This window comes from Prionailurus bengalensis, chromosome C2 (genome assembly GCF_016509475.1).
Source record: "Prionailurus bengalensis isolate Pbe53 chromosome C2, Fcat_Pben_1.1_paternal_pri, whole genome shotgun sequence".
Lineage (NCBI taxonomy): Eukaryota > Metazoa > Chordata > Mammalia > Carnivora > Felidae > Prionailurus > Prionailurus bengalensis.
In genome coordinates, this window is record NC_057350.1 from 159,651,266 (window position 1) to 159,674,211 (window position 22,946).

Genomic DNA, 22,946 nt, shown 5'->3' on the forward strand with positions numbered 1-22,946 from the left:
ACAATCACTTTTTAAAATTTTCTATTAGACATGTTATTTATATCTGTTTTGCCTGGATCTCTGGTTTTGGTCTTGTCCTGTTCTTTCATTTGGCATAAATTTCTCTGTCTCTTCAATTTGTCTGCCACTCTGTGTGTTTCTCTGTGTTAAGTCAACTGTATCTTCTGTTCTTGAGAGTAGTGACCTTATGAAAAAGAGTTCCCAGAGTGCCCTGGAGTGCAGTCTCCCCTGTTCACCAGAACCTGGCACGTCAGGAGAATATCCTATGTGTGTTGCTTATGCTCTGCTGCTGTGTCTAAATCACTTTTCCTTTCAGTGCAGTTGTCTGCACTGACTCTCTGCCTGTTGTGGGGTGTGCTTGCTGTGGGATTAATGGTACTCAGGCAGGTGAACTCAGTGGGGGTGGGAGGTGTGCCTGCTGGGAACCTTGGGAGGGGGGCAATGGTGTTAGCAAAATTTGCGGTAGGCCACTAGTCCTATGCAGGATCCCCTGAAGCACTGCTGTGGCTGGGGATGCACAGCTGGGTGCGATGTGGCAGCTGGGCCTGGCACAGTGTCTGGGCTAGGCTAGAACTGTGTACCTGGTGGCTGGGCAAGGTAGGCAACTGCAGCAGGGGTATGCAACTGGGTGTGGTATAAAATGGTGTCTGGTGGTGCCTGGCCTGGGGGCACATGGCCAGTCACACAGGCACAGCACACAATTGTGGCCAGCGTGCAGCTGGGTGAGACACATGAGGGTGGCTGGGGGCATACAGCTGGGCAAAGCATGGCAGGTATGTGTGACGTGTGGTGGCAGCTGTGTACCTAGCAGCTGGGCACCCACACAGCTTTAACAAAATTTTCCCGGGGCCCAGTGCACTGCTAACAGGTTAGGTAGCAAGTGGCTATGCTACTCTGCCTCCCCCACGTATTTCTGTGCTTCTACTGGGGGGTGTGGGAAGAAAATGGGACTGCCAACTCTGTTTTCAAACTTGAAAACTCTGTTTTCAAGGTCCCCCAACAGACTCCAAAATCAGTATGAACAGATTCGTCTCCTGTTTGCTCATGGTGTTGCACAAACTGCCGTTTTTATGTCCCTTTCCATGCAGGCCACTAAGGGCAGCAACCCAGCTATCACTTGCTCTCCTGGCTTGCCTAGTGCTTCATCAGCTGACCTTCAAAGCTCCACGTTCCCAGACTCACTGGTTTTAAGAACTCACAGAATTCAGCCCATCTAATTTTTAAAGCCAAATGCTATGGGGATGTCTTCCCCATGTGAGTTCCCTGGTTAAAGGGTCAGTTCCTCATCCTTTTTGTGTGTGCAGCTCCCTCCCTCCTACAGGCAGCCTCTTTCTGCCTTTCTGACCATTCTAACCTTTCAGATGCAACTTCTCTATATTTACTTGTGGAGTTTGTTCTGACAGTCTTTGGATCACTCTCTGGTTTACTGACTTGGATGTGGATGGTATCTAGCTCAGAATGCGGGACGTGGTGAGTTCAGGGTCTTCCTACTCTGCCATCTTCCCAAGCTCCCTAATTACTGTATCAATATCATATGATGATGGCCCAATTATGTCTTTGCCTGTTTCAGAAATTATGTAGGCAGATAGATATGATTCAGTTATCATTACTAGATATCCTCCTATATTCCTAGATTTACTTCAATTTGCTAATTCTTTCCACCTTAAGGCACCAGTACTACCCAGACCCTCTTAACAAACTGCTCTCAAGAATTCCAACAGCCTACAATGTTCTGGTGGCCCTAGTCATACCCATTCCCCCAGACCTTCACAGAGGAGCTGAGGTGGGGAACCCTGGAACATGCCAAGCACCTTCCCTGGCTTTCATTAGTAGAGATATACCCATTTTTATAAAATTCTAAAAAGGTAAACAAATCTACAGTAACAAAAAGCAGATCAGTAGTTACCTGGGGCTTTAGCCAGAATAGGAATGGGCTATAGGAGGTCTCTTCTGGGGACGATGCAAATGTTCTGTATTTCAATTGTGGAGATGAATTCCTGCGTGGAGTTTCCTATCAAAACTCACTCAATGGTATACTTTAAATAGATGTAGTTTGTACACCTATTTTATGACTCAATAAATGTGATTTTTAGAATGCAAAAAAAAAAAAACCCCTGAAAAATAGAAAACTTACCAACCAACCTAATAAAAACTCTAAGTATTGTAATTATTACAGTGGGTACCATTATTATAGTGTCAAGTACCATTTTCAGTGTCTTACACTTATGAACTAATTTTGTCCTCACAACCTTATGAGGCAGCTCCCTTTTACAGATCAAAGAACTGAGATACAAAGAAGCTAAGTAACTTGCCCAGGGCCACACACCTAAGAAACTGGTGGAGCCAAGACTTGAACAAGGGTGCAAGGTACAAAGTCTGTGCTCTTAACCACTATACTGTATTACTTCTTCTAAAAACAATGGGAAAAAACTTCCTAAACACAAGAATATTTAGCAGCAACCAACAAGAGTGAACACTGTATGCAATTTCAAAATGCCAAAACATTTCCCCTGAAAGTTACAAACAAGACATGGAATGTCCGTTGACCATTATTTAAAAATTTGGGTGGGGGGGCACCTGGGTGGCTCAGCAGGTTAAGCATCCAACTTCATCTCAGGTCATGATCTTGCAATTCAGGAGTTCAGGCCTCACGTCAGGCTCTGTACTCACAGCTTGAGCCTGGAGCCTGCTTCAGATTCTGTGTCTTCCTCTCACTCTGCCTCTCCCCTGCTCACACTCTGTCTCTCTTTCTCTCTCAAAAATAAATAAACATGAAAAAACTTTTTATTTTTAAAATTTTTGCTAACACACAACTTAAGTGACATACAGATTGGAAATTAAGAGAACACTAACCATTATTTATTGTATACTTACAAAAGCTAGGAAATGAAACAAAAAAACTATTAAAACTAAAAATAATTTAGCAAAGCAATTGGATCCAAATAACATTTTTAAAACTCAGTAATTTTTTTAATACTAGCAATACCAAAAGAAATTGAGGTATGGCTTTCATATATAGCCCATCTTCCTCCATGCAAGAGCCTGAGTACTTTTCCAGGAGGTAAGGACATTCATTCCTACTGAACACCTATACCAGATTGGTAGTGGGGAGTAATATGAATAGTGCTGGATTTCCCCCTCCAGAGAGACTCAGGATGGTAACAAGATGAGCACACAACAAACAGTTACAGCATCCAATAGGCAGGGTTTTTCACTGAAGACATGACCAGTAATGTGCAAATCACAGAGGAAGGATGGGCCCATGTTCTATTACAGAGTCAGGTTCCTTCCCAGCATCTGGGCACTCCTAAGATAAAACACTTTTAAGAAAGTCCTATCTGCAGATTTTACAAAGGAAAATGGAAATAAACACCAAGACAATCTTAAATCTTAAAACAAAATCTTAAACAAATCTTAAACAATCTTAAAACAAAAATCTAATTTAAAAGTTACAGATGGGAAATTTCTAATTGTGTCTTTGGTTCAGCAGTTTTTATAGACCTCTCCAATAAATATTCTTTTGACTTTTTTCTGAGATGCCTCCCCCCAAATGACATGTATTTTGTATTTTCTTGAGACTCAATTCTCTTTCCTTTCTTCTCCATTGTCTGACAGAAATCACAGCTCACAAAAATCTCTCCCCTCCAGGCTACCTATCTAATATTGCCCTTCTAACCTTCTCCTCCTATACCACATTATTAATCCTACTGCCCTAAGAGGAAAGGGTTGGACACCAGAGGCAACAGCTCCCCAGCACTGGGGCCTTCCTGCGAGACTGGGAGAAGGTGTTCAAGCTAATGTCTCATATATGACTGTAGGACTCTAAAAAGACTTACTGTTTCTTATCCTTATAGGGAATTAAGGATGACCCAGAAGATAATTACAATAGTTAAGTGTACTCCTCTCACCTTGAAATTAGATGGCAGTTGCAGGTAGAGAGAACTACCTGATAGGGATATCAGAGTCACTGTGAATTCCAATCACAGAAAACAGGGAAAAGTATGTTATCAGGGGAACATGAGTGCTGACTCCAACACCTGGACAACACGTATACACAAGCACACACAGAGGGATGCTCTAGCACAAATCAATAGCTCTTTGAGGCTGAGGTAATAGCAGGAAGACTTCCAGAGGTATACTCAGAAAATATGAATGAGGCTTTTGTATGTGGTATCCTATGATATTCATCTTTAAGTCTTTGGTCCAGTGGTGGAAGGGGAGTTCATGCTCAGTTAAAAAAGGCTGGAGAGATGAATTTTTAAAACTTATTTATTAAACAACTAGTATATGAGAATTGTCTATGTGCTAAAAGACAAAGATCTCATACCCGACCTCAAACAGCCTACATTAAATTGGTATGAAACTATACACATATGCATTGAGAATAGTTGTCAAGACAATTTAATAACAATTGCAAATTACAGCACAAAGTAAGTTGAAGCATGAGGTCAAATCAACAGAAGTTTAGGAGGAAGTAAAAGCATTTCAAGAAGAGTCTTTCTGAGATGAGCTGGATCTTAAAGGGTCTGAGAGGCCAACATTAACAAATAAGAAGAGCTTTTCTAGGTAGGGAATACTGGTGATGAGGATCTAGATCACAACAGAACTTTTGAAAAGGCCATGCCCAAGATAGGTAAGTATCAGAGCACTGCAGAGTAACTTTATGTAAATGTGAAATGAATTAGCTGCAATAGAAAAGAAGCATGTAATCACTGTCTTTGACAAGCACACAATCTGACTATGGGATTCAAAAACCAGAGCTATATTTTTGAAGAGAGAGAGAAGGAAGGAAACCTACAACTACCTGAAATCTGTCGTTCTTACTTCCCTGATAGTGGGGAATGATGGCACTGTGACTCTTCCAACTTTATGACCCAGCAGAATGTAGGGAATGGCTGTTCATCAGTGATACCAAGAGATCAGGGTGAGCATCTTTCTTACAAAAACAATGAATTTAACTCAAGTTTCTGGCTTTGTTTTGGAGAATGTCTTAACTAACTGAGCGAGCCAGAACTGAGTGCTTCTCTCCAGTGTGAGTTCGCTGGTGGTGATTGAAAGTGGAACGCTGACTAAAGGCTTTCCCACACTCAATACACTCGTAGGGCTTCTCTCCAGTGTGAACTCTCTGATGCACAGTGAGCTGTGAGCTGTCACTAAAAGCTTTCCCACAATCATTGCATTTATAGGGTTTCTCCCCAGTATGGGTTCTTTGATGAACCATAAGGCTAGAATTATGACTAAAGACCTTTCCACACTCATTACATTCATAAGGCTTCTCACCAGTGTGAATTCTCTGGTGTATAATGAGGTATGAGTTCTGATTGAAGGATTTTCCACACTCGTTGCATTTATAGGGCTTTTCACCTGTGTGAAGTCTCTGATGTCGAATAAGACATTTACTGAGACTGAATGCCTTACCACATTCATTACATTCAAAAGGTTTTTCTCCAGTATGAATTCGCTCATGATCAACAAGTTGAGAGATCTGACTAAAGGCTTTCCCACACTCACTGCATTTGTACGGTTTTTCCCCACTGTGGAGACTCTGATGTCGAATAAGACATTTACTCCGACTGAAGGCCTTGCCACATTCATTACACTCATAAGGCTTTTCGCCAGTATGGATTCTCTGATGATCAGTAAGATTTCTATTAGAACAGAAAGCTTTCCCACATTCACTACACTTGTGAGGTTTCTTACCAGTGTGAAGTACCTGATGTCGAACAAGATTTTTACTCCGACTAAAGGCAGCCCCACACTCAGTGCATTCATAAGGTTTCTCTCCAGTATGGGTTCTTTGATGGTCAAAGAGCTTGGAACTCTCGTTGAAAGCTTTTCCACAATCATTGCATTTATATGGTTTCTCGCCATTATGGAGTCTCTGGTGTTGAATAAGATGGGAGCTGTGTCGGTAAGTCTTTCCACACTCACTGCACTCATAGGGTTTTTCCCCTGTATGGGTTCTGAGATGAACTATGAGCTGAGAGGTCTGCCTGAAAGTCTTCCCACACTCATTACACTCATAGGGTTTCTCTCCAGTATGGATTCTCTGGTGCCCAATGAGATGTGAACTCCAATTAAAAGCTTTACCACATTCATCACACTGGTAAAATTTCTGTCCCTTGAGAACTCTCTGATGTTCTGTAGCACTAGAGGACAGATTTGGATCCTTATATTCATCACATCCATCTTTTGTGGATTTACCTTTATCCTTGTGTGTTAGTTTGAAGAAATCACTTTCCAGTCTGCTCCCTTCCTCATCTGAGGGTTGCCCTTCCAGCTTCTCTAAAGCACCTTCACAGGCAGTTCCTGCCTCTGGTTCCCCAGAAACCACCCCACAGAGGCCTCCTGATGTCCCATCAGATGACCCCAGTCCTTTAGAAACTTCCTGCTTTGCAGGCAAATCTGGACACTCCATCCTAGTCTCATTTGCTGCCAAAAGAGAGAAGAAAACAACTTTTATTCATTTTGCATCCTATAAAGGAAACAGAACCATCAGGATCTACGTACCTGAAAAAACCTTCACATTAGGGGACACATTAAGAGGCGACACAGTAAGAACAGGACAAAAGTGGGAACTAGCTCAAGTTTTTCTTCATGGACAGAAAGATGAAGAGGGGAAGAACGATGAGGGGGGAAGAGAGTGGACAGAGCTCTGTCCTGATAGCTCTTAATTGCTCCAATTAATTACCCAATTCAAAAGAGCAATTAGGGGCACCTGAGTGGCTCAGTCGGTTAGGCATCTGACTCTTGGTATCAGTTCAGGTCGTGATCTTGCAGTCGTGGGGTCGAGCCATGTGTTGGGCTCCATGCCGAGCAGAGACTGCTTGGGATGCTCTCTCCCTCTCTCTCTGCCCCTCCCCAACTTGCGTTCTCTCTCCCTCTCAAAATAAATAAATAAACTTAAAAGGAAAAAAAAAAAAGAGCAACTGGAGGGCAAGAGAACAGACTGTACAGACGGGTGATCTTACAGAAGTCACTTAGTAAAATGATGAACTCTAACATCCTTTCCAACCATGCCATTGTCTGCTTCCACGGTTCTCAGCAAAGATATTGAGGGGAGAGAGGAGTGGCAAATTCCTCAAGTCAAATATGAGAAACAGTGTAGGCAAGCACAATTAGGAAAAAAACGGACCAAAAAAAGTGATTCTCACGTGTGAGGACAATGACAAGATTCAGAGAAGCCATGGGTTCAGAAAAGCATGCAGGGGACAGCAGAGCTCTAAAAGTGGGGGTCCTCTAGTCCCTGGGGCACTGAACTGGTAGAAGGCAGTACTGCATTCCTACGAAAATTAAGAAAGGGATCGATAATTTGAAATATGACTCAAAATATGTCTTTGGTATCTTGGTCATCTGGAATCATAGGAAACTGAACAGTTCAATCTTTCCTTTGGAATCTAGGAAAGATGGGAAGAAGCAGGCAATCAGTCACGGCTAAACACAAAAATGTTGGTTCCTTTTAATCACATCTTAAGCAGGGCCACAACCCATCATGGCATTTTAGCACATGGAAAGTTATAGATATCGGGCTCCTTGGCTCCTAAGCCCACCCACCCTCTTCAGATTTGGCTACTGTCCTAGCCTTGCCATCCAGAGAACCTGCCCCCAAAACATCCCCCTCCAGGAAGCTGTCCCGCCTCCGTCGTTCCTGAAGGGGAAGCTGAGGCAGCCATGCTTTGTGCCTCATGACAACTGGTCTCATTACATCTCAGACCACGACTGACCAGGGCACCAGGCCCAAGGGTAGCTTCTCTGTACCTTACACATCAGCCTCTGCTGTGGCCAGGAGCAAAGTCTGCCCAAATAGAGATGATACTTAATGGCTGAACCACCCTTGGAGTCCCTCTCTAAGTAAATCTGCAACTGGAAATGGGGCAAAATAAAGAAAATAAAAACAAGTAGGAGCTCTAAGCTGAAATGAGGCAAGGAGAGAAGCCAAGCCATTAGGAGCCACGGCATGCAAAAAGTATGAGGGAACAGAAAGTCTAAACAAGAAGATGCCACAAGAGGACAAAAGGTTCGGAGTGAAGAAAATAGGTAGCCGTGGAAGGAGCAAACAGGTAAGCAGGGAGCAACTACCACATTCCCTGGCATAAAAATTATTTGCTGTTGTTGCTGAGGACCCTGTGCTGCTCTGGGTCAGGGCCCAGTTTCCATGGGCCCCATTTCCCAAAGGATGGTCTAGCTGGCAGGTTTGATCAGGGTTTCCATTCCTTCAGCCTTACTGAAGTAACACAACTCAGGACTTACAATAACATGAGTGGTTCCCTACTCCTTACAACTACAAATTCTAACCAAACCACCTAGCTCAATTAAAAATGAAATAAAGACACCGCTTATAATTAGAAAGCTGAGTGATGGGTGCGTGACAGTTCATTACACCGTTCTCTGTACTTTGTCTTACGTTTGCAGCTTTTTGCAATAAAAACTTGAAAAAGAAGCACATAGCAAAGAAAACGTATAGAATGCAGACTACGTTACTGGGGAACAGAATCATTACCCAATGAGGCCACTCTGCGATAATTTTCCGGCATGAGGCTCCGGTACACGGCTCTCTGACTGAGTGCCGGACCTTTCCACTTCCTCTCGGTATAGTCCACAGACAGGAACTCGTACGCTGCAGAACCCTGGAATGACAAGCTTCTATTGCTCAGGGATATTCCCGGCCTGAAGGGCAGAGACATCAGGGTACCCAGAGCCCAGGGTGGGGCCCTGGTGAGCAAAGGGGTGCTGGAGGGAGAGAAGCTGGGATGAAACAGAGTTCATGAACTCAGCAGGCAGGACCCAGTTCCAGAGGGTGCGATCAGGCTGGGAAACCACAGGAGCACTTTCAGAATGGGCCAGGGCCCGGAGATGAGTGCTAGCTGTTCCTGCACCACACACTTGGGAACTCAGGGAAGACAGACTCAAGCTCACCTGGGGCCTGACCATCCGAAGCACAGTTGCTGCTGCCTGGTCTCCTGACTTCCCGGCTTGGGAAACGGCAGGCACCTGGGAAGCACACTGACCTGACGGAGGAAAGAAAGCTATGAGGACAGCCCTGCCTTGGCTCCAGTAAGGTCTGTGTCCCAGTGAGTGGATTCAAGAGAACCCGGGCGGCTCCACACACTGCCTCTCATCCCTCTTCCAGGCAGGCGTTTTTCTGAGGGTGCAGAGGGTCCTTGGTCAAACTGAGAGCTGGCCATTCCTCCCAGCCCTCACTCGCTTCAACCTCTCTGAAGGAAGCTATGCTTCTGCCCGCTTTCTCTCCCCATGGCTTCCCTAGCATCAGCCCAGCCTGCTTTTCCTCTCACATCTCTGGCCCCTCGTTCTGGTTTCACTTCCTTCTTTTGCCTTCTCATTATGGACACTGGAGGCTCTCAGACCTCAGAGCATCTCTGTTTTGCTCACCGACTATCAATGCTCTAACGCTGCTTCCGCAGTTCCTAGCTCTTTCCTAGACTCCTATCAGAAGCTTCCAGTTACCTACAGGACGTTTCCTTTGGGTGTCCCTCATCACCTCAAATTCAAAATAAAAAATGGATGTTCTGACCATTTTCCTTTCTACTTCCCAAGTTTGTCCATGATTCTAGACATTTCTTATTCTCTCTCTCTTTTCCTTAAACTCACATCTAATAAATATCCCCCTATTAATCTGCAGTGTCAATATGGTCTCTGATTGAGCCTCTTTTAGAAACTGAAAACTTGATAATAAAATTCATATGGAATACCAAGGAATTCTAGCATATCCCCCCCCAAAAAAATTGGGAAAAAATTAGTTGAAGGACTCATAATTCCAATGTCAAGACTTACATTACAAAGAAGCAGTCATCAGAATGCTGAAATGCTGGCATAGGGATAGACACATAGATGATTATAATAGAATAAGAGTCCAGAAATTAACCAATACATCGAATATTACTTATTTTTCAGAAAGGTCACTAGAGCACTGAAAGGGGGAAAGAACAGACTTTTCAACAAATGATGCTGGAAAACTACATGTTCATATAAAAACAGGAAAATTTGACTCCTACTATGGAACATGTATGTAAATTATACGGAGAGCAGGCCTTGGTACCTCTTGTAAAGGGTCCCATAACTGAGTGCACCAAGTCACAAATGATGTTCATCGTCCCCTGAAACCATCCTCCATCTCCTGCGACCATTAAATACATTTAAAGAAATCACTCCCTTCACTCCGAAGCCATCTCCTACTTGGTTATAAACCAATACCTATTCGCTATCTCCCAGACTCCGCCAATGCTGTCAAGACAGAGAAAAAAGAGTGACTAACCAGACGGAAAGAGCTCATGCCAGAAAGCAGGCTGCCATCCAGCTAACACACACAAAAACACTACACTCCTGTTTCAGGGCATGAAGAGTCAGTCCAGTCAAGAACTACATTAGGGATCATGCATGCTGAGGAGTCAGCTAAAGTTCTGGCAGAGAAGTGAAGCTTTGATGTGGAAAACCAGTGGAGAAAAAGAAGAAGTACTGGAGAAACAAAAGCAAAGGAAAAGGAGGGAAATGATAAAGTAAGTGGCTGAAGGCCTGCAGACACACCTGAAGACCAGCAACAACAAAAGAAGGCTGAGCCGAGCAAGAGGGACAGGCTCCGGCCGTGCTGAGCCCCAGCAGCAGAAACAACTGCTCAGAAGGCAGCTGAAAGTCAGAGGAAGAGGGACAGAGACTTTCCCCAACAAACCTGCAGAACAGACTGGAGAAGAGCAAGAAACCCAAGTAGGAAAGGACTAGAAAGCTGCTCACAGTGACCAGAAATCTGGCAGTGAGGCTAAAGAGAATGAACTTGAGCCCAGAGACAAATGTTCTGAAGGAAGGCACCCAGCAGGAAATAGAAATGGCAAGACCTACCTCAGGAAATGGAGATCCACAGCACAATTAGCACCAAAAATAAGCCTCCAAGCAGGCCTGTTCTAAAGCAGCTGCTACAGAAATGTCCAAAGAGGCCAGCGAAGTATCTGGACACAGGTGATGAGAAGACTAACTGACAGGAAAAAGAGGGCGAAAGCCTAGGAACCTGGCGAGGGGTTCCAGGCCTTCAATCGGGGAGAAAGGGTTGGCCTAGCCTCTGCAACCATGAACATGGAGAAAGCTAAAGACCTCCAGGGCCTGTCAGACTCTGGAAAGACCCAGGGCACAGTAAAGACATGGGGGCCAGTGAGCTGAAGCTGCCCAGTTAAATTCAGGTTTCCTAATGCCTCAGGGTTTCTCCATGTCCCAACCAGCTTTTGAGAACAGAAATAAAACTTCACCCATCCCAGGCCTAGGAGGCAACCTGAGCTGATCGGGCCTCTTCTCCCAGAGCTTCATACCTTAGGCCCAGTCTCAATCCTGCAATGAAAATGGCTTTGTAAAAACAGGGGAAATCCCAAACAATTATCTGGGCATTTTTCAGGGTCAGTTTCCTTTTTTGTCATTTTGCTTCTTCAGCTCATACATGACGTACTTCGTTTTCTTTTAAAATCCTCATTTATGGGGCACGTGGGTGGCTCAGTCGGTTGGTTAAGTGCCGGACTTCGGCTCGGGTCATGATCTCACAGTTCGTGCATTTCAGCCCCGCGTCGGGCTCTGTGCTGACAGCTCAGAGCCTGGAGCCTGCTTCAGATTCTTTGTCTCCCTCTCTCTCCCTCTGCCCCTTCTCAGTTCACACTCTGTCTCTCTCTCTCTCAAAAATAAATAAATGTTAACAAAAATTTTTTTTAATCCTCATTTAGCAGTCTCTTATTCCCGTGTTTTTCCTACCAGTGTGAGGGTACATATGCTTTATTTTATACGCTGATAAGGAAACAAGAAAGACTGCTTCCAGTACATAACTAGAGTGTTACAGTATACTTGAACCCATACATCAGTTAAGAAGTGAGCTCAAACCTAGCGCCCAAAACTTGGTTTCTCAGTATCATTCTCCAATAAACCGTGAACATGGAGAAAGGAACTAGGGATCTTTGGAGAAGTGGTGGTCTCGGGGGCTGGGGAAGGGAAGATACAACAAACACAATTAAGGTATGGGGCCAGAAAGTCAGGGAAAGACACCAAAAAGGATGTGGACACTTTAAGGGGAAGCAGGAGCCACTGCAAAGAGCCCCCAAGGGCCAAAGCTGGAATAATTTAAGCAACAAAATAAGTACCATCAGCACCGCATCATAGCCCAAAGGATATGTATCCAACATCACACAATTACAAATAATTGAAGAAATAAAACAAAGGGAAAGAAGGCACAACTCTTCCTCAGGAAATATTCCAATTATTATCTGGAGAAGGAATAACAGAAATCAAAGTCACCACTAGACCATTACAGTGATAAGATCCACCAAGAAGGCTAATCGGTGGGTGAACAGTAAAGAAAAGCAGGATATTGCCATGCAAGGTCTCAAAGTATCTTCCCCCAAATAATCACTAGTTACAAAGGGAAAGCCAGTATCTTTACAATGGTGACACATGGAAGACACCACTAGGTCAAAATCAGTATTGACAGTAGTAACACATAGCAACATCATCCTCGATTGAAGCAGGAAAAAACATCTGACAAAACCAAAGTGAGAGTCATTCTAAAAATACCCATACAACATACTTGAAAAGTGTCAACGTCATGAAAAACAAGGAAAGATGGAGAGACTGTCACATATTGAAGGAAAACAAGAAGACAGGGCAACTACACGGAATGGTGGAATGAGGGATTCTAGATCGGATCCTGGAACAGAAAAAGGTCACTAGTGAGAAACTGCTGGACTCTGTAATTAAAGTCAGCAGTTTAATGAATAGCATTGTACGCTGTAAATTTCTGAAGTTTGAGGACTTATACTATGGTTACGCAAGATATTAACTCTAGGCAAACTGACCAAAGAATATAAGGGAACTCGGTACGGTTTCTGCAACCCTCTCTAAGTCCACAACTATTCAAAAGAAAAAGGGTGGTTTTTTTGTTGTTGTTGTTTTTTTAAATATATACTTATTTTTGAGAGGGGGGCAGAGAGAGAGAGGGAGACACAAAATCGGAAGCAGGCTCCAGGCTCTGAGATGTCAGCACAGAGCCTGACACGGGGCTCGAACTCACGGACCTTGTGATCGTGACCTGAGCCAAAGTTGGACGCTTAACCATTTAGGCCACCCAGGCACCTCAAGAAAACGGTCTCGGAATGGAAGAACTGTTATCACTTTTTTCTGATGTATTTCTATCTTAGATTTAAAAAAAACAAAACAAAACAAAACTGTGGCAATCAAAGATATTAAATATTGTTATTCTTATCTCAATTTAGATTCATTCTTTTATTAACAGTATTTACTGGGCACCAGCTATGCCCCAGGCACTAAGGACTACATAACGAATAAGGACACCAAAAACAAAACACCACAAGAAACCAAAACAAATAAACAAAAAACACCACCGCCTTGCAGAGCTTACAGGAAGACAGAAAATGAAGAAAACACATGGCATGTTAGATAGGCATGTCTGGTCCGACACACTGTAATAAAACAAGGAAGGAGGGTAAGAGGTTTAAGATCAGGCAGAAGTTCTCTCTCTCTGCCCCTCCCCCGTTCATGCTCTGTCTCTCTCTGTCCCAAAAAATAAAATAAACGTTGAAAAAAAAATTTAAAAAAAAAAAAAAAAAAAGAAGGGGCGCCTGGGTGGCACAGTCGGTTAAGCGTCCGACTTCAGCCAGGTCACGATCTCACGGTCGGTGAGTTCGAGCCCCGCATCAGGCTCTGGGCTGATGGCTCGGAGCCTGGAGCCTGTTTCCGATTCTGTGTCTCCCTCTCTCTCTGCCCCTCCCCCGTTCATGCTCTGTCTCTCTCTGTCCCAAAAAATAAAATAAACGTTGAAAAAAAAAAAATTTAAAAAAAAAAAAAAAGATCAGGCAGAAGTTTAAGCTCAAAAATCCAATCTTGTACAGCATCTCATGATTCACCTGGGGAGTTCTTTCAGAGCGTTTCTGATACAAAAATCCTGAAGACTGACAAATAAGGTAAGTTACGGTTACTATACGTTATGTATTTCTACTCCCAAGCAACTCCGACATCACAGAATGCCCTTGCCACTGATACTTCCTGGATACGAGGAGCCTCAGAAAACTTCAAGTGGCAGACTTAGTATTTGTGATGCTGTTGTCAGTTTCCTTTCTAAGTATATACTGAGGGTTTATCTTCAAAACATTCCCATCATTTCGACCTCCAGTAAGGACTACATTTTGAACCAAAATTTGTCCGCCTTTCTTCAGCATCAACACGACAGGTAAGAACACCCCCATTCATCAGACCCTCAACACACACACACACACACATACACACACGTGTAAGCAGATGCAAGTTCTCCAAAATCCCTTCATCAAATTATGACTAAAACCACTCACTGACATTTCCTTGCAAATAATGTACTAATAGTAATGCGTTTTCACTTCTGCACTACATACAGCTCGAAACAGGGTGGTGTTCTTTCCTGGCCACCACTTGTAACTTAGAAGGGGACCGACCATTCTCTGACTTCTTAGGCCTATGCAAGTCAGAGACAGTACGGTGGTTTTAAGAGCTGTACCTTATCTTTAAAAAACCCTTTTTGTTAAAAATAAAATCTTTAAAAATGTATATTGAAAAAATTAAAACTCCCTTTTATATGCTACACTTTCATTTTGAAAAGAGGCAGCCACCCTAATACACAAGATTCTGCTATTTTCCTGCACAAGCGTCACTTTGTGAGCATTACAGCTTTGTGTAGTGTGTACTAACTACGGAAAATAAACTGCAACGAAAACGTTTCCTTTTAATTATCCTCACAGAAATATGTCTCGGTGGCGTCCTAACTAACGCTAGCACCAATTTTGACCGCTATGTGAACAAATGCATTCCGCCTGTTGAAGGTATCATCATTTTCAAAACGCAAGGGTATGAATGTACTTAATGCCGCTCAATTTTGCCACACTTGAAAATGGTTAAAGTGGTCGATTTTATTGTACCCTATGGTAAGTATTATGTACATTTTAGCACAATACTTTTGCATCCCAATAATACTAAGTTTTTAAAGGCCACAGTACGATCCCATTTCGAAAGGCACACGCACCCGTGTATGAATGTGCATAATTGTGAGCAAATTTTAAAATGTCAGGAAGCATCCAGACGAAACTATTTGCGGACTGCGGTTATTCTCACTTTTCTGGCTCCCACCCGCGTCATCTAATTGTCCCTAATGAGTACGCTTTGTTTGCATAATTGGGAGAAAGGATAAAGCACAGAAGCCATTACTCCCAACTCTCTGCCCGGGGCTGCAAAGCGCTTCCAGCTACACTCCTCACCGCAGCGGGGACCGGATCCCCGCCCGGCCAGACCGCCCGCCCCGGGCGCCGCCTCCAGGCCGGGCCTCAGCCAGCACCCCCGACCCCTGACTCTCACCCCGGGAGGGGCCGAGCGTCCCCGCCGCCCTCCCGACCCGTGCACCCCCACTGTCGGTCGTCCCCCCCCCCCGCCGCCCCCCCCGCCCCACCCGGTGGCTCACCTCCCCAGGTCCCCGACACCGAGTCCTCCAGCCACACCACTCGCCTAGAACCCGTGGCCCAGAGACCAGCTCTCCGGTGGCCCAGGTCGCGCAGGCGCGCCGCCGCCCCGCGTCTCGGCGGCCGCTCTAGGAAGCTGGGAGGGCCAACGTCTCGCCTTCTCCCTGGCGCCAGCGCGGTGCTCAGCTGCCTGTGAGCCGCCTGACCTGTCCTCAGCAGCCCTGTCTTCCCCTGTGAGCGCCTGCCCTCCACTCTCTTTATCAGATATGCCATTGGCAAATGTCTTCTCCCATTTCTGCAGTCTGCCTTTTAGTTTTGCTGATTGTTTGCTTCATTGTGCAGAAGCTTTTTATCTTGATGAGGTGCCAATAGTTCATGTTTGCTTTTGTTTCCCTTGCCTCTGGAGATGTGTCAAGTAAGAAGTTTCTATGGTTGGGGTCAAAGAGGTTGCTGCTTGTGTGTTTGGTCTTTTCACTGCAGCCCTCTATCCTATCTCTTTAGTTCCATCTGCATTTATAGGAAGAATATGGGTGGCATGACTCTGAGCTTGGATCCCAGAGGCAGGTGGAAGGAGGTTGTGGACATGGTTGTAAGGAGGGTTATAAAGACTGAAGTGCAAGTTTCCAAAGAAAACTAAAGACCTTGTCTGAGAGAGGGCATTACCAGTGAAATAGGGATGATCCGAAATATGAAGGTTAAGCGTATTCTCAAAGATCAACAACAGCAAGCAAAGATGAGGTCAAATCTTACACCAGAAAGTCAGAACTGACCGGTTCCTGGACTATAACCTGAAGAGACTTTGTGGCATTATAGCTTGAGAAGCAGACACAAAACAGTATAAAGTTTAATCTGTACATATGGTTATGAAGCTGGGCATCTGGTTCCTGGACCTGCTTTGAAAGCATAAGCAGAACTATAGTTATATCATTGCATTATTAATTTAGCTCCATGTTTCGTTTGGTTCTCCACCTAATTACCTCTTAACCTCCTGCACAGTTATTAACTTTGCCCTTTTCACTTCTACTCCTTGTTTACCTACTGATTTATTCTGACATACCTGACATACCAGGTCACATATGTCACCTCATTGTTCAGAAGAACACATACCTCCAGATTATTTCAAGGCATCCCTGCTCAAGGCTTCAAGGAACCCCTCACCCTCCTCTCATGTATTCACCTCCTTCCCCAAACATATGTAAGCTATCCCTAGGCTCAACAGGGTGAGGCAGCTTTGGGAATGATCTTCTGCCTTCTCATTGGGTTGCCCTTCTGATAATAGTTTTCTTTGCTTCAAAACTGATGTCTCAAACATTGTCTTACTAGGTATTGATTGGGTGCACAGCAAAATTTGAGTTCAGTAACAGTTATAGCAATTATGGTTTTTACCATTTTTATCTTACCTTTTTCTTAAGAATCCATATACCAATTGGTAAATAGCTACCCTGACCCTCCCTCACCCAACTGCGGTCCTCCTGAATCATTTACATGATCCAACAACTAAAGGGCTAATGCCATCAAGGGTCCTTCAGACTTACTTTCATCCACTCAGGCTGGTACAAATTGTTAATATTCTAAATATCACCCCTGTTGTGACCGGCGCAACAAACACCGAGATCAGGGTCCTGAGGGTAGGGGAATGTAAGAAAAAAAAAGAGAAGAGAAGCCAGTTTGGGAACAGGAGGGTCCCCTGGGCTGATGGCCCAAGTGACAGCTTTATTGTTGCTGTACACAATCTTTTATATCAAGACTCTTATGGATCAGGTCATTCTAAGAATAAACAGGTTTCACATGATCGCTGCCAGCCAAAACATTTAGTTCTGTGTACCTTGTGAACTTTCTAAATGGGTCACAACAAGACCTTGTTGATAGATTGCTAGCAAAACACAGTTCCCATGTTTGTTTCCATTTGACCCGGGGTAGAAAAAGGGGGGTAACATTACTGCCAACACCCACAGACCACAGGCTTCAGGAATTAGATTTCTCAGCCTTGACAAGGCTTTCGTATGCCTTTGTAAGTGGGGGAATGGGAGGGGGAACCACCGGGTTGGCTGAGTCAACAGGGAGCCATTGCTCGACCCGGTCTCAGCCTAGCACCAGGTCCAGCCTCTCACACACCCCTGAGGGGAATAGAGACCTAAGTAGCCCTTTCAGTTCTGTCTGTGGACTGAGAGTCATTGAAGGGGCCAAAAATCCCTCCATCCCTGCAACTGGTAGAATGAGACCAGGTAGAAGAGACCTCCTTCAGCTCCTCTCCCCATCCCCTAATTAATCCTTTCATCTAGATCATATGTATGATTCAGTGTTGGCATGATTATCGAGCAATGAAAGATGAGGTGGATTCACAAGGTGTGGCCAGCTGGTTTCAGAGTGCCATGGTGTTAAGGACCTCTTCCATTCTTAACAATGTTCTCTGCACGGGTGGGAGATGTAGCAGTGCATGCTAGGATAGCTGGATGTGTTTCATGCTCATGGCCTCCTACATGACCCGGTTCTGGTTATCTTACTTTCTGGGCCAGCAGAAGGTATAGATTCTCTCGTGTGGCCTGGCTGCCAGGGTGTTTGCAGGGCTAAGAGTATATAGAGCAGGATTATGTAGTAGCCATAATCGTTCTGTTGAGCATGTTGGAATATAAGAAGTTGGATGCAAACTTGCACGAGGCAAGATGAGAAGACCAGAGGACTTATTAGGAAGATGTTCTCAAATATACAGTTGATACTTCATACACAAGAGTGTACAATGTGGTCATTGATCAGTGGAAAGTGGGCAGAGAATGGGTAAATACATAGTCAAAAGGCCTCAACTCTTTTTTTCCCAAATTGGGAGATAGACTGCAGACAGTAGTCAGAAATCAACTGGCTGGGGAGGTAAGTCATAGAGGCAGAACATCTCCATGATGAACAGGTGGGCCATAACTGATGGGGACAGGGGACTCATATGAAGAGTGTCAGTGCTACCTGCTGTCACCATATGAGGGACATAGGTCAGTGATGAGGTCTGGGATAACCCATCTGAGGTTGGTTTGGGTTCTGGAAGAAGTGTTATAATCCCTAAGGGCTTTCAGACTTAGCCGTGGCCAAGATGCACATTTCATGAGTGGAAGAACATGGGTGTGGGGTGCCTGGGTGGTGCAGTTGGTTAAGCACCCAACTCTGGATCTCAGCTCAGGTCATGATGTCATAGTTTGTGAGTTCAAGCCCTGCGTTGAGCTCTGAGCTGATGGCACAGAGCTTGCTTAGGATTCTGTCTCCCTCTCTCTCTGCCCCTCCCCTGCTTGTGGGTTCTCTCTCTCTTTCTTTCTCTCTCTCTCAAAATAAATAAATAAATAAACAAAACAAATATATGGGTGTAATTCCTGACATGAGGAGTAGTGGGTGCTAAAGGCTGACATCAAGATCTTCAAAAGAGACAAGGGTGGAATGGTGGTATGGATGCAGCAATGGGGCTGCTGCTGTCTTTACAGCCCACGGAGGAACAACACAGTGTTGTGTTTCTCAAGTATGTCCACAACTTTTTGCTACTCCTCCCTTCAAGAGGTAGAACTTAATTCCCCTCCCCTGGAGTGTGGGCTGGATTTAGTGACTGTAGTTTTCCTGCCCTACTGGGCCAGTGATGATGGGAAGAGATATCCAGCTGAGGGAGCAGCATGCAAAGGCCCTAAGGTGGCCATGAGTTTGGTATGTCTGCACACTGAAAGATGGCCAACATGGTAGGAAACTGCCAGAGAAAAACAAATCTAGACTTCGTAAGGAGAGACTCTTATTCAAAAGAACTCAGAAGGGGGACTATTGCAACGGGGAGAATGTGACCATAAGGCCCACAAATGTCTCAAAATCAAACAGAAAACAGGCAAGTATCTTCTTGTGGTCAGCCGATTCCCAGGAGAAGCTGAAAAGGGGACATGTTCCACATTTTTGTGCTTGCTCTACTTTGGGGGCAAGCAGAGTTCAGGGAAGGTGTATAGGGAAGAGAGAAGCCTGACTAAAATTTGGCTAACAAGCATTTTGTTCCAGTTGATCACTAGGACAAGCAGTACAGCTAATGGGGTACAGAATGGACATTTAGACAGGCTGTGTCTGGTTTTGTTGTAGATGAAAAAGGAGGGCACCTGCAAATCTTATCTAAACCATATGGGGAAGTGTGGTTCTTTGCAGTAAGCTGTTTTCTTGAACACAAAAGAGTAAGGGGATTTCTTAACCATCACTGTTTACTAGGATCACAGGTCTCAAGCAAAATTCAACATAGCCACAAAAGAAAATAACCATGGCTTCACAGAAGCTATTACAAATCCAGGAGCTGTTCATGAATGACACCTTTACAGATTACCTTTCTTGGGCAGGAGAACAGAAGAGTTAGAAAAACACAATTTAGTTATAGAAATGCCTTGCATTTTCATACCAATAGCTACTTTTTTTCATATTTGTTAAAGATATGTTTAAAGGAAGATTAAAATGGTACAAATTTAACTTGTACTTTGAAATTACACTTGATCAGTCTCTGCTTAACTCAGTACTGGTTTTCTTTTCTTGCTTTCTGAAAAACCTCGGGCTTACTACATTGGGGTCACTTGCCCACAGCTTCCAGTAGCTGCCTATTTCTGCCTGTTTCAGCTGCAGAGTCCTGTCCTCTTACTATCCATTTGCAGGTTATTGCAGATGCAGGCAATTATGTTGCATTTCCTGTTCTCAAAGAAATGTTGGACAGAAAAACTTCCCAAGGAGGCAAAATAGGTAAAGTTAATCAAATAGAGGTTGAAGGCTTTAATTAGCTGATGGGCATCTGGGAGCAACTCAAAAGTAGGTAACTCCCTAAGCCAAAGAAATATTGGAGTTTTTATAGACAAGGAGAAGAAGCGGTACATGTGTGTTCCTGGCTACAGTTTTCTCTGTAACTGCTGTAAAACTTGTGGATGGAATAGTAGCATGTATTTGGCTTTTCATGTTCTTTCTCAGGATCTTTGGTGCAATCTCATTTTGGCAACTGTCAGAACAGTTATTTTGGAGAGATTTCTTTGTAAGTCTTGTAGCTTATCTGTTAATGTTTTTAGGTTCAGGGGAGGAGAGGATGGAAAAGAAAAATGAGAGAAAAAAAGAGAGAGAGAAAAAAGAAAGCAGGCAAAGATCTGAAGCAAGGAAAACTGAGTCTGTTCTTGTTCTTCTACAAAACAGAGATATTCTCAAGAGGCATGTTGGGCCATTTGGCCTCTGTCACTGCTGAATGCCAGCCACCTGCAGTGCCCAGCTCCAGGCGTTACTCTGTTCCAATGTGGGGACATACAAGTGGGGGGTGGGGGTGGGGGGCCACGCGGGGAACCATCCCCTAGTGGCATTATATTGGTGGCATGGACACCCACACCATTAGGGCTCCAGGTATAAATGTAAAATAGGGTTCAGAAATAGGGGAATGGGGCACAAACACACAGGGGAATGGAGCTTACACAAATATCCTGTGGAGCTTACACAAATATTCCTATCATTCCCCACAGAGCAGGGCTTAAGCAGAGAAATACCATGATTTCACCTGTCATGGGAAAGGTTCCCAGAGAGGTACCCTGCCACCACAATGTGCTATGTATGAATAGAGACCAGGGAGATGACTATGTGAATGGGAGCATCCTAGGAGAGTATGGCTTTTGTTAGAAACAGAGCCTTACATCCCAAGGCTAGTGTCAGCCTGTTCTTTGCTAAGTTGATTCAGACCTGCTGAACCATTTCTCTATGAGGGGAGGAAATAAGCCCCCTGAGCCAAGTGGATTTCTCTCTCCATATGGATTTGTGGAAGAATTACCACTGACATGTCAAAAGGAATGAGGGGTTGATAAGGGGCTGGCAATTCAAGTCCAGGTCTCACTGAAGAGAAAATGGATATAAGGGTAATGAAGGGGATGGGGGGTAGCATAAACGAGTTTCTTTATGGTAATGGAAGTTTTATATACTGATCATGGTGGTATTTACATGAATTGATACATTTAATAACATTTCATACTATACACTGTGGGACCCAGAAAAGAGGAATAACTGAAATACAACAAAAGCATTTATTTGATTTCTCAGAATTGAAATTCAGGGAGCACTGATTTGGGTAGCAACCCAAACTGTGTCCCACTGAGGAGTAAAAGCCAGGCTTATGTATCAGCAAATTGCAGAGGTATCAGGAAACTTACACAAGTTGTTTTCCAAAGACTGTGATTGGAAGGTACAATTACATTTGGCCATCCATTGGTTTTCTGAATACAGTGTGACAGTGACTAGGAAAAAATTTTTTTGCAGAGTGTCCAATTTTTATCCAGAATGTGAGTGTAGCAGTCCTCTGTTTAGTCATATGGTTTTGTCCAGTTCAATATCCTGTTTCAAAAACAGAAAGAAGTTTTAGTCCAAATATAGTCTCTCACGCTCAGAGGTTTTACACAGGTTCACAACACCTGATATTACTTTCTTGTGGCTGGTATAACAATGTATAACAATGGCTTAAAACAGAAATTTATTCTTGGGGCACCTGGGTGGCTCAGTCGGCAAAGCACCGACTTCAGCTCAGGTCATGAACTCACAGCTGGTGGGTTTGAGCCCCATGTTGGGCTCTGTGCTGACAGCTCAGAGCCTGGAGCCTGCTTCAGATTCTGTGTCTCCCTCTCTCTCTGCCCCCGCCTCCCCTGCTCACACTCTGCTCACACTCTATCTCTCTCAAAAATAAATAAACATTAGAGAGAAAGAAAGAAAGAAAGAAAGAAAGAAAGAAAGAAAGAAAGAAAGAAAGAAAGAAAGAGAGGGAGGGAGGGAGGGAGGGAGGGAGGGAGGGAGGGAGGGAGGAAGAAAATTGATTCTCTTACATGTAACTTCCAGACACTAGAAGTCCAAAATCAGTTTCACTGGACCAAAATCGAGGTGTTAGCAAGGGCTGTACTCTCTTAGAGGCTCTGAGGCAGACTGTTCCTTGCTTCTCCCAGTTTCTGGTAACAGTCATTATTGGTTTGGTGGTTTGTACCACTGGCTTTGTGGCTGCACCACTCCAATGTGCCTCTGTGTTGACATTACCTTCTCCTCTTCAATCTGTGTCAATCTTCTGTTGTCTTTCTCTTAAAATGATATATGTGATTCTATTCGGGGCCCATGTGAATAAACCAGGATAATCTCCCTATCTCAAAAATCCTCAATGTAATGGCATCTGCAAAATACTTGTTGCCACATAAGGTAATATTCACAGGTTCCAGAGATTAGAATGTAGATATCTTTAGGGGAGCCATTATTCAGGTTACACCCAAAACCCTCCCATAAAAAGATCGCATGTAAAATCTGGTGAAATCCAAATGAGATTTTTGCTTAGTTGATGGTGTTGTATCAGTGTCAATTTTCAGGTTTTGACAATGAATTCCAACTATACAGGGTGTTATCACTGGGGAAGCTGGCTGAAAGGTCTATGAGAACTCTCCATACTATTCGTATAACTTCTTATGAATGTTAAATTCTTTCAAA

At 44.1% G+C, this 22,946-nt stretch overlaps 1 protein-coding gene across 1 annotated transcript; it reads right to left on the reverse strand.

Annotated features, from left to right (window-relative positions):
• Positions 1 to 4,251: 4,251 nt before the first annotated feature.
• On the reverse strand, positions 4,252 to 15,579 carry ZNF852 (zinc finger protein 852). Its single transcript, XM_043595932.1, has 4 exons — positions 15,482 to 15,579; positions 8,917 to 9,008; positions 8,501 to 8,627; positions 4,252 to 6,432 (listed from the first exon to the last, which is right to left on the reverse strand). Exons 2-4 carry the CDS (start codon positions 8,929 to 8,931, stop codon positions 4,991 to 4,993), a joined length of 1,584 nt encoding a protein of 527 aa, XP_043451867.1. The 5' UTR covers positions 8,932 to 9,008; positions 15,482 to 15,579; the 3' UTR covers positions 4,252 to 4,990.
• Between the last annotated feature and the right edge of the window lie 7,367 nt (positions 15,580 to 22,946).

What these genes read in the sequence shown, in the direction of transcription:
- ZNF852 (XM_043595932.1), bottom strand. An exon ending in TCGCAGAGTGGCCTCATTGG is followed by an intron (nt 6,433 to 8,500) that starts GTAATGATTCTG and finishes CTCTTTTGGCAG; the next exon opens with CAAATGAGACTAGGATGGAG.